Raw genomic sequence first — 12346 nt, forward strand, 5'->3', positions numbered from 1 at the left:
TGGATAAACAAAACACACAATGGAATACACATACAATGGACTATTATTTAACCATAAAGAATAAGGTTCTGATATGTGTTACAACATGGGTGAACCTTGAAAATGTCATGTTAAGTGAAATAGGCCAGACACAAAATAAGAAATGTTGTATGAATTCACTTACATGGAATACCTAGGAGAGCCAATTCACAGAGACAGAAAGTAGATTGGAAGTTATGAGGGGTTGTAGGGAGGGGGATATGAGGAGTTATTAGTCAATCAGTAGAGTTTCTCTTTGGGGTAATAAAAATTTTTGGAAATAGATAGTGGTGGTGGTTGCAAAACACTGTGAATGTAGTTAATGCCACTGAAATGTACATTTTAAAATGGTGAAAATGGCAAATTTTATGTTATATATATTTTACCACAATAAAAACAGAGTAAAAATAATTATATTTGCAACATCACCCATTGCTTGCTTTCTTACAGCTCTTTTAATATTCATAGATCTAGCCATGGTACAGCCTAGATGTCTCTAATATAGGGATTATATTCTACAAAAGCAGAGGGTACCTCTCTGGTGGTAAAATTGACTAAGAGTCCATTGTTTCCTCTGGGATCCAAAATTTAGATGTAGGCTTCTGAATTTAGGTTTTGTGTCCTTTCCGCCAAAGAGTCCTCACTGAATGTTGACTCAAACAGAGCAAGAATGGACTTCTTGAAAATATTTTTGAAGTTCTCCCCAGTAAACAGGTAGAGTGTAGGAGAAAAGAGCTCATTGAAAGAAATGGTTATCACTGTCAGTATCTGAGTCACCTGTACAAGTACTGATTGGTGCTTAGTGAGAAGTAAGCCCTGGTGTACATGGTAGGGCATCCAGCACACAAAGAAAGAGAGAATGGCAGTCACCATGACTCTGAAGGGCTTATTGGATTTAAACAGGCCCCTCTCTTTCATCTTGTCGGCTACTCTTTTGTAACAAATACTGATGATAAAGAAAGGCAGAAGGAAGCCCAGCAAGAAGCGGCTGATGAAACAGGCTACGTGAATCCCTTTCCCTAATGTTTGCATCTTTTTGCTTTCCCAATTAGGAGATGCAGCATAGTTATTTTGGCAGGTTACTCTTCCTTTATGGTCATCCTGTGTCTCCCTGAAAACCAAATAAGGCATGCCGAGGGCAGTGGCAGAGAGCCAGATTCCCAGGATGATGCCGGTAGCCCAGCGTGGGGTTCGATGCAGCTGTGACCACACCGGGTGAAGAGTGAGAAGGTAACGGTCAACGCTGATGGCCGAGAGGAAGAAAATAGAGGCGAACATCCCTGCTGACAAAGTGGCATTGAAGACCTTGCACATGGCATTTCCAAAGCTCCAGTGATTGTCCTGAAGGTAGGTGGTGGCTATAAATGGCAGAATCAATGTTGACATAAAATAGGAGAGAATGAGATGAAAAAATAAGAGCGTATTGACAGTCTTTTTCATCTTGAATTTTAGCACCCACAGGTAGAGACCATTGGTGATGGTACCAATTATAACTGACATGCACAGCAGAAAGGCAATGACCACGTTTGAGGCAGGAACTGCAAAGTGAGTGCTGTTTCTTACTAAAGTGGAGACATTGAGCAAATCAGTAAAGTTGACCAGATCCATAATTACCTGTAGAGAGAGAAACAGAAAATAACCACAAAAAAGAAGGGAAAAAAAAAGTTAATTTTTGCATAGTAATGGCCAAAATGACACTATTTTTAAAAAGGCAAACATAAGGACCCCTGGCTGGCTCAGTTGGTAGAACATGCGACTCTTGAATTCAGGGTCTTGAGTTCAAAACCCACATTGGGCGTGGAGCCTACTTAAAAAAAATTATAAAATAGCCAATATAATATTTCCACAATAATACAAATCAGATATTTCCCTAAGCTTTGTATTTTTATTTTGGATGAAGAATTAAGATCAGATTAATTTGAGCATCCAAGATAGAAATACTACAGATGAAATTAATGTGAAAGAAATAATGTTTGGGATATTTTGACTTGAAGTAATGAATTTAGGTAGCTAAACATCTTCTATTTAGAAATGAGCCATAGGTTTGACCCTCCTTGATGGTCATAACTTCTTGAATAAGGCAATGTAGGATCAGTTTTACTTGACTAAGGCTTGGTCAGGGCAAATGTTGCTAATGAAATTGAGTAACAAAATTAACAACTGCTGCAAATCAGTAATCATTCAGAGCTATAATTAGATTTCCCCCATGAGCTAATTATTATATGTAGTAAATGCTAGTATTTTAGCATGTGGTAGGAACCGATATTCATTTGGGAGCCCTAGGCTAGGGCACCATAAGAGGGTGACATGCTGGGGTGCCTGGGCTGCTCAGTCATTTAAGGATCTGACTCTTGATTTTGGTTCAGATCATGTTCTCAGGGTCGTGAGATTGAGCCCCATCTCGGGCTCTACTCTGGGCGTGGAGAGCCTGCTTAAGACTCTCTCTCTCCCTCTCCCTCTAGCCCCCCACCAAAAGATTGTAAAGTGCCTTCAAAATCATCAAAGAGGAACATGTACTGTTGAATACAGTGGTAGTTCTTACTTACTTGGGAAAGGAAAAGAGGGAGAGAATTCAAGGAATTGATATTTATCTTATACTTTTTATATGCCAGGAGCTTTATAAAAAAGTCATTTATTTTTTTCCTCCTAAAGACAATATTTAAACAGAAGATAAAGGGAGGCTTACAGGGTTAAATTTCTTATCAACATTTCCCACTGTGCCTCCGTTGTGGCAGGTGGGGAACCCTGCCAGTGTTTTATGTTACTTCTTTGAAAATTGGTAATTCATGTGTAGTGTTTTGATAATCCTCCATGAATCAGAGTATTTGATGATCCAAACTATCCTGTTTCTTGGGTAATGATTCCTATAGTATTGAAAATATGAACCTGAGAATATTTTGGAAAATAGCTATTATATATAACAGTCATATCAACAAATTGGTTTTTGATAAATTGGATGAATTGCTTTAATGGGAATTGCTAATGATTTTTTTTTCACTAAGCAAAAACATTCTAAGAATATATGGAGAGAAGAAATAAAATAATTGCTATTAAAACCACAATTGCTTTAAGTTAATTCTGCCTTCTAAGGGAATTGCAAAATTTTTCTCCGAAGTAGAAAATTGGCCCTCTTCAGGAAAATACCTTAGTAGCCTGCTTTGAATAAAAAGTGAAGTCTAAGGACATGGAATCGGTGGCCATGGTGAGTGGAAGAGTGGGGACCTGGGAAAGGGGCTGTGTGAAGGGCCTGGGACCGTGAGAAGAGGGAGGAGTGAGGGTGGTCTTCAGAGAGGGGGGCACAGGAAAAACACCATGGGAGGTGAGGAGGCTTGATGAGGAGAAAAGATCAAGGAGATATTCTGAGGAGCAGAAATGATGCAGAGGATTTAAAATGAGGAATTGTCCCATATTCAATTTTAATCCATTGGCTATGCTTTGACATGGTGTAATGTCCCTTCTCATTAATCACAACTGTCTTGTATTGGTGGTTGCCTTGGGGAATTGAAGGGAACGAGCTTGTGTTCCTGATTTGGGATGCAGTGGGATGGAGAGAACAGACCAGCAACAGGAGGTGAGATGGGAATGAGATGATGAATATGGTGGAAACGGGAGAGGGATTGGGGCATGAGTAGAAAAGGAGAAACAAAATTGCATGAAGAATTTTTGATACTGTGTGTGGATGGCCTTTGTGTATCTATCTGTGTATGTGTGTCTGTCTTTGTGTCTGTGTGGTGTGTTTTTGGTCTGCCTGTGTATCTGTGGTGTATTTGTCTGCATGTATGTGGATATATAGTCTTGTGTGTCTCTGTGGGGTGTGTTTGAATCTGTGGGGTGTGCATGGAGGTTGTGTGTATGTGGCCTTTTTGTCTATGTGCATATAAAACACTGGATACCTGAATTATAGGGAAGTTTTTTTTTTTTTTTTTAACAATTGTGTGCCTGAGCTCCAGAAGGGCATCTGAAAGTAATGTAGGACTTGAGAAAAATCAACACCGGTAGTGGTTCTAAATAGCATATAAAGTTTCCTAGGAGCTTTGATTTATTGCACATAACCCAGGAGATTTCTTCATTCTTAGAGAGCTTTTAATGTGGTCTTAAAGTGCTTGCATATAAATTAGTGGGGCAGAAGCTGGGCTCCGGCGTCCCACAGAACTGGGTGGTCTGCTCTCTCTCGACCATTTACCAGCTCTGTGGACTCTTAATTCTGAGCCCCTTTCACTTTCTAAACCCCATTGAGTTTTTATGAGGATGAAATGACATAATGTATATAAAACTTAGCTCCCTTCATGGCACACATTAAGCACTCAATAACTTTTTACCTATGATTTTGCTCAACTTGTTATATGAAAGCTAGCAAGTATGTCATTTTGCCCTTTTAGTACTGCAGGCCACGTTCCTTTCCTCCTCAAAGCCTCCCTACTGAATTCCAGAGGACCAGCAGGGATTTCTGAAAAAAAATCTAAATGTTCATCTATTGGGGCAGAAGTTCCCAGATTTCGAGTTACTTTGAGGTCTTGCTATAAAGACACTTTTGGCACAGGGTCTTTCAGGTAGACCCCCCTCTCTGCTTGGGGACGCTGTGCTCCTGTGGGGCGGGGGCATGAGAACCTCAGGAAGCTGATCTGTGTTAATTTAGATACTTAACTGTAATGTAGTAGTACAGAAGTGACATTAAGTGGAATGTTCTTTTCTAACTTTTCTACTAAAGCTCTAAAAACTTTCCCAAGAATTAATTGAATTCATTGAATGTTCTCTCAAACAGTGTGTTCATCATTAGCAAAGACCTATCCATTTAATGCAACAGCATTTAATTAAAAAAACAGAGCCCTGGCCTTCCCCCAAATGATACTTTTCCTTTATAATGCTCACATCTGGGGATTTTTGATACATATTGGAGGGCGCAAGGTCTCTAGGCCCTGCACCTGGGTTTCTGGTTGAGTTAGTTGCTGCAGCGGGCACTGTTCTCTGGCAAATAGCACAGCCACTTACAGTCTCTTCCTCACTGCCCACCACAGGGACTAGAAAAACCTACACTAATTTTCCCCAAATTTCCTTGCAGCAAGTGATTCAGTTTTAATCATGAAGTGATGCATATGATTCAGTGAATCATAAGGAGATGCCACCTGTGTAGTTTCTGGGGTCAGAAACCTAATCTGGAGTAAGCCTAGAGGGTTTATTCGGATGATAGCACCAGGATAAAACCTGCTGGCCCAGGGAATCTTACCTTGGAGTTACATCTGCATGTCAGGTGGTCTAAGGCAGGCCAGAGTGACTCTAAATCAGCAGTCTTCTCTCCATGGACAGAGACAAAAATAAGTGAAACTTTGACTTCATTTCATCTGCCTTTCTTCTTGCTGATCCTATTCCCCAACTTTGAACCTACTATTTAAATATTCTGTGAGGTTTCATTCTTTCCCAGTTCCTTTTTCTGTGAAATGTGTGCTTAAGAGGGAGGTAGAGATAGGAGAACTTCTTCAAATCATTTCTCCATTTTAAGAAGAGATTTAAAAAACATCCGTAAACAGAGTCATTCTATGTAAGGTTGATAATCTTGTTGCAGGTGTTAAAACACTGATGAAAAATGACCTTCTCATGTGTGGTCGTCCCACCAGGCACCCACTCTGCCTTGAGTAGAGCATGGTCATTAGCATATCGAGCATGGTGCTGGCTACATAGGGAAGTGGTAAATATCAAGCATGGAAAAAAGTGAGTCTGGAAACGAGCTACCTAATCCCGCTGGAGTAAAAATGGTCAGGAGGAAAAACAAACACTGAGTTTCACATTAAAATGAAATGTGTGAAGACAGGGCAAAGATTAATATTATTTAGTTGGGAAAGATGAAGACTTTTATCTGTCATTTGCATCTGTACCATTGTTGAGAATGGTTGGAAAGAACACAGATTTGGGTACCATGTCATGGAAGATGATCTCATTATAAGGAAATCCTGCAACACAGGTAATACATTTATGAACCGAGTCCTCCATTTTCTATTTTCCTCTCCCCAATCCATCTCTGACATTTTTTAGGATTAGCTTCTGTGCTGACCTCAGTGTCCTGATTTTTTTCCTGCTTAGTTTCCTCTTGATCTCTGCCCTGCCAGTAGAGAAAAATACATCAAAACCTCTGTGTGTCTTCAGTGTCGAAGCTCAGGAATCAGTTCTCTATTTGGTGTTAGAATTTTAAAGCTTTCATTGCTACTATAGCCTTATTAGAAATAGGCTTAAATTTTAGTTCTTAATTCATTTGGGACTGTGACCTTTACCCTAAGAACAATCTTCTTTGCTTCAGGGTAGGTTTTCAAACTTGCTACTGCATTTTAAGAGCGATTTCTTGCTCAGTTTTCATGCCCTTTGGGTTAATTCACATAACTGGAAACAACCTGAAATATTATTTGGTTCAAACCTGCTAATTTTGAATATTAGCAAACTGAGATGCAGAGTTAAGTGATTCACAGCTTTTTTAAAAATTTTATTTATTTATTTGACAGAAAAAGAGAGAGAGCATAAGCAGTGGGTGCAGCAGAGGGAGAAGGAGAAACAGGCTGCCCGCTGAGCAGGGAGCTGGATGCAGGGACTTGATTCCTGGACCCTGGGATCATGACCTGAGCCAAAGGCAGACACTTAACTGACTAAGCCACCCGGGGGCCCTGACAGTAGTTTTCACCAATGAAAGAACAAGGGCTCCTTCCACTGCCCTATGCTGTTTTATTAATAAAAAAGGTGGGGGGTGTGGACTAGGTTTCTCCTCCTCTCTCTTTTACTCTGTATTTTCAAATTTTACAATTAGTAAAATTCATAAATAACGAATATATTAGGGACTAGTGTTGAACACCCCCCAGATGCACAAGGGCTAGTACCACCATTAGATAGCCTAAAATTTCACTCTTTCGTAACTGTCTTCAAAAATACTCTAATTAGTGAGCATTTTCTTCGAATAGGTAGTTAAATCAGTGACATCAACTCTGTTGGAAATATGCGGACTGTGTTTGAGGAAGTGTCTTCTCTTCTGTGGCTTTGGTGATGTGACTTCATTCATTTCACTTTTCATATTTCCAAGAAGTCAGGTGGTTTCAAGAAAAGAAGTCATGGAAATGGAAACTGTTTTATGTTGTTTTGATATAAACACAGTATGAAATATATAAAACAGCAGAAGCAAATGATGTTGCAAAATCAAATGCTCAAGTCTAGGAACTCATATTTGTGTATATAGGTTTTTAGAGCTGGAAGAGGCCAACGAATTAATTTCATCTAATTCCTGATTCTGTAGGTGAAGAGACTAAGACTCATAGAGATATTTGAGAGCTTCTCATAGGTTCCATTATTAGTTAATAAATGACTTGACGCAGAAATAACGTACACTAAAAATACTGATGCATTACATTGATTGCATAAGGCAGTATAGGATAGAAAAAAAAACAGCCTAAATATAAATCTCAACTTTTCTACTTACATATGTATAACCTCTCTGAGTCTCTTTTGTTATTTGTTGGTATAAAAAAAAGAAAGAAAGAGAAAGAAAACACCTCTTTTGAAGTATTCTTTTGAGGAATAAATGAGATATTATAGGTAAGGGCTTAGCATAGTTCCTGGCACATGGTAAGTGTTAAATAAATGATAGCTAATATTAACATGTAAGTTGTAGCAAGCCCAGTGGGCTGGAGCAAATCTCTGAGCAGTGTAATTCAAGAAATATGTATTGAGGATCTAATGCATGCCAGAATGTTTGGACTGGGGAAACAAAGTAAATAATTCAAAATAATCCTTTAGTGTTTATAGTTTTTAAAGAAGATAGTTCCTGAACTGACTAGCTTAGGAATGTTGAGGAGAGCATATACTAGGTCTTGGAATCAGTATGGTTAAAGGCCTAGTAAAATAGAGCAATGCTTCGTTTGTTTGGCCTGGTTTTGCATTTTTTCAAAGTCACTTCTCACCACCCTCTACGTCCCAGCATAGTGGGGATAACAAGGCTGGTATTAGCCCAGAGGTTTCCATTCTGGTTGATGTCAGAATTACTTGGAGGTCTTTAAGAAAAATGCAGAGTATCCCTGAGATTTAATTCATTCATCTAGTACTTATCAAATACTTAACGTATTTGGAAGACTGTTCTTGCCATTGGGGCTAGAGAATAAATGAGAAGAGCTTTGTTCCCAAGGGCCTTACATTCTAGTGGGGAGAAATGGACAATAATCCAGTTAATAAAGAAGTCTTAGCTAGCACTACAGTATTTTTTTTTTAAAGATTTTATTTATTTATTTGAGAGAGAGAGAGAGAGCACACGAGAGGAGGGAGGGTTAGAGGGAAAAGCAGACTCCCTGCCGAGCAGGGAGCCTGATGCGGGACTCGATCCTGGGACTCCAGGATCATGACCTGAGCCGAAGGCAGTCGCTCAACCAACTGAGCCACCCAGGCGCCCAGCACTACAGTATTATGCAGAGTATGAAACATGGAGATGTGATGAATAACTAATTGGCTATTCTAGATAGGGCAGTTGGGGGGACCTTTCAGTAGATGACATTTAATGGGATTGGAATGATGTGAAGGAGCCAACTGTACAGTGATTAAGAGGAAAAGCAGGTTGGGGGAATGGATGAAATAAGTGACAGGGATGAAGAGGTACAAACTCCCAGTTATAAAATAACTAAGTCATGGAGGCGAAAAGTACAGCAAGCAAAATATGGTCAATCATATTGTAATAATGTATGGTGACAACACTTATCATGATGAGCATTGAGAAATGTATAGAATTGTTGAATCACTGTTGTACACCTGAAACTAATACAACATTGTATGTCAACAACACTTCAATAGTAAAAAATTTTTTTAAAAAGGAAAATTTTTCATTTTATCCTTTATGTCCTCTACTGTCCTTTTTAGTGGATAACTTTTCTTTGTAATTACAACCATTTAGACCACCAGTTTATCATTAAAGTTATAAAAGACCATTTCCTCATAATACTGTTTTATCATAGACCTAAGTATATTGGACTGTATAAAAATGTGAATTCTTTTATTATTTAAATAGGCAGACATATGTCATTACATAAGGTAACACTATCCTATTTTATTCTCATTTTATACAAACAGAACACTATTTGTTTAAGAAAAGTTACTTTTGTATTTATTTATTTATTTGTTTGTTTGTTTAAAAGATTTTATTTTTTTATTTGACAGAGAGAGAGAGAGCACGCAAGCAGAAGGAGTGGCAGGCAGAGGCAGAGGGAAAAGCAGGCTGCCCGCTGAGCTGGGAGCCTGATGCAGGGCTCCATCCCAGGACCCTGGGATCATGACCTGAGCTGAAGGCAGATGCCTAACTGACTGAGCCGTGCAGATGCCCAAGAAAAGTTACTTTTAATAGATTACTACTGGAATGATTTATTTGTCTCTTAGAGAAATGCATTCTGCATTTTTTTTTTGTACCTAATAGCTTTTCAATGATGGTGATTTCCATGGTTTGCTTTTTTAAAAAAATTAATTCTGGGTTTCAAATGTTGAACCATCAAAAAACATTAAATATTACCATTACCAAAACACTAATTCAAAGAGATTCATGCACCCCTATATTTATAGCAGCATTATTTACAACAGCCAAAATATGGAAGCAGCCTGTATCCATCGATTGTTGAATGATGTGGTATATGTGTGTGTGTATATATATAGAATGGAATGGAATGGAATATTTTTTTTAATTTTTTTTTAAATTTATTTATTAGAGAGAGAGAGAATGAGAGATAGCACGAGAGGGAAGAGGGTCAGAGGGAGAAGCAGACTCCCTGCTGAGCAGGGAGCCCGATGTGGGACTCGATCCCGGGACTCCAAGATCATGACCTGAGCTGAAGGCAGTCGCTTAACCAACTGAGCCACCCAGGTGCCCCTGGGATGGAATATTATTCAGCCATAAAAAGGAATGAAACCTTGCCATTTGCAATGATGTAGATGGAGCTAGAGAGTATAATGCTAAGCAAAATAAGTCAGAGAAAGATAATTATCATATAATTTCACTCATATGTGGAATTTAAGAAATAAATGAGCAAAGGGAAAAAAGAGAGAGGGAGAGACAAACCAAGTAAAAGACTCTTAACTCTAGAGAACAAACTGATGGTTACCAGAGGGAGGTGGGCAGGGGATGGGTGAAATAGGTGATGGGGATTAAAGAGTACATTTATAATGAGCACTGGGTGATGTATGGAATTGTTGAATCACTATTTTGTACACCTGAAACTAATATAACACTGTATGTTAACTAACTGGAATTAAAATAAAAATTTAAATAACTTACCATTCCAAACAAAAAAAAGAGAGTAAGAGCATTACCTTGGACCTAACTTATGTCTTGTTCCATGTCTGTCGTTTCTGTATTGGCCCCTTTCTATTTCTTATTTGCTCTTGCTCTCCTAATTGGGTCTCTCCATTTATTGGAATCTTTGGCTCATGACTTTTTAACTTTATTCCATGGTTTATGGCTTGCATTCTCCTCCTTGGCAGGGTCCTTGCTTTGACAGAATTCCTGGAATGCTTTATTCAGGAGACTTCTGGGTTCTGCTCCCAGCCTTGTTGGATACTATTCACCTTGTCAGGCTCCAGAACCTCTCCATATCTGGACTGCATTCCTGGAACTACAGGTAGGATGTATCTGGAGGAGAAGCTGAAAGTGAGGTTGGGAAGTTGGCCCAGATCTTGATTATGAAAGGACTTAGATTCAGGTTCAGTCTTGAGGGAGATAAGTTTGGGGTTTGGAGCACAAGTGGAGAGAGAGGTTTTCTACAGGAGTGAAAGAGTTAAGACCTTGGATAGATTTGTTACCCCGCAAGCAAATTCAGACCCAGGGTAATCTGCTGAAAGTGAACAGAGAAAGGATGTTGGAAAGCGATGAAGGTTTAGAATTTCCTATGAAAGTAATGAGACATATAAAAAATAATGAGTGGTGTTAAGGGTCTGTTTGAGGTTGGGGACCACTCATTTGTGGATTTACCCTCCTGGGAAGGGGGAAATTACCTCACTGTGCAAATTTTAAATTCTGAGCAGTAATTTACTGCTGTTACATTTACTTCCAGCCTGGGTACAGAAGCTGAAGCTGATTGTCAAAATATTCAGTACTAATGGTTTCCTCAAAGTATGCAGGGCTGGTGGTTTCCAAGCTGATACTACCAGGGGAGGGGGCTAGTAGAATTAACAGTGCCAATAAGAGAGCAGTAGAAATGATGTTGCTGGGGGTCCAGGTAGAATAGGGAGTGTGCAAAGCCTTGATCAGTTTGATAGGTGAGAGGAAAGGATTGAAGTACTTGAGGGCTGGTGCTGGCAGAGTAGTAGTGGTTGTAGGAGGATAGAAGATTATGGCCAGACTGTGAGATATTGGAAATTTCAATTTCCAAGATGTAGCAGTTCTGTGTGATGGTAAGGTCTCTAATGTAGCAAAACTCAAGTAGTAAAGCAGTCAATGGAATTGACATTAAGAAACTTTAAACTAAGGTACTGGATGGTCTTTCTCCTAAGAGTGGTGGGAAGTTGACAGGTTTTAGGAAAGAAGTGATATGGTCACAGTGGCAGTTTAAAAAGATAACCTGACTTTTGAGGTGGGGAATGGTTTGGTGAGAGGTGAGAGTGAAAGTAGGAAAACCAATTCACTTAGTCTGAGTTCTGAAACAGGATTCTAGGGTAAGTAGTTTATTCACAAAACAATCCCAGGAAACCTGGGTAAAGGGAGAGGAAGAGAGATAGGGAAGGGCAGAGCAAATAAAAGGTGAATTATTAAACCGGATGTAGCTTTGGTTATCTTAACACATAAGCCCAGTGTAGAACTCTGGCAATGGTGTAGAACACATAATGCTGGGTTACCCCATCCAAAGACAAGGAGCTGGGGTATTTATATATCAACTCCTGTCAGTGATTGGTTGAGAGATCCTCTCAGGGGATGTTAATTTCTTGGTACTTCCTCTGCCACACATATGAACAGAGTGGGATCCTGTGGTCAGAGAAAGCTTTGGGGGAAGAAAAGTGGAAAGTAGATTTTGGCAGAAGGAACTCTGGCTAGCACTGATATGGTAAAGTCAAGGAGTTATGGGTAGGCATCAAAGAGGATCTGCTGTCTGTTAAAAGGCTATTTTAGAGGTGCCTCGGTGGCTCAGTCAGTTAAGTGTCTGCCTTCGGCTCAGGTCATGATCCCAGAGTCCTGGGATCGAGCCCCGAGTTGGGCTCCCTGCTCAGTAGGGAGCCTGCTTCTCCCTCTCCCTTGTCCCTACCCCACCCCTGCTTGTGCTCTCTCTCTCTTGCTCATGCTCTCTCTGAAATAAATAAATAAATAAATAAATAAATAAATAAATAAATAAATAAA

At 39.5% G+C, this 12346-nt stretch overlaps 1 protein-coding gene across 7 annotated transcripts in view; it reads right to left on the reverse strand.

Moving 5' to 3' along the window:
• Nucleotides 1–454: 454 nt before the first annotated feature.
• The window catches only part of GPR33 (G protein-coupled receptor 33), a 55675-nt gene continuing 43783 nt past the window's right edge, over nucleotides 455–12346 (reverse strand). For 4 of the 7 annotated variants that reach the window (XM_073895045.1, XM_073895046.1, XM_073895049.1 and 1 more), the window contains 3 exons: nucleotides 6065–6112; nucleotides 5243–5305; nucleotides 455–1632 (listed from right to left, as the gene is read on the reverse strand). In XM_073895045.1, coding sequence (XP_073751146.1) covers nucleotides 607–1632; nucleotides 5243–5305; nucleotides 6065–6112 — 1137 coding nt within the window. In that variant the 3' untranslated portion in view covers nucleotides 455–606. The remainder of the gene's footprint in view (nucleotides 1633–5242; nucleotides 5306–6064; nucleotides 6113–12346) is intronic. The other 3 variants (XM_073895051.1, XM_025870198.2, XM_073895050.1) reach the window with 3 other exon arrangements.

The sequence above is a fragment of the Callorhinus ursinus genome, unplaced genomic scaffold (genome assembly GCF_003265705.2).
Source record: "Callorhinus ursinus isolate GAN/ISIS: 27379988/994484 unplaced genomic scaffold, GSC_fseal_2.0 scaffold8, whole genome shotgun sequence".
Classification (NCBI taxonomy): Eukaryota; Metazoa; Chordata; class Mammalia; order Carnivora; family Otariidae; genus Callorhinus; species Callorhinus ursinus.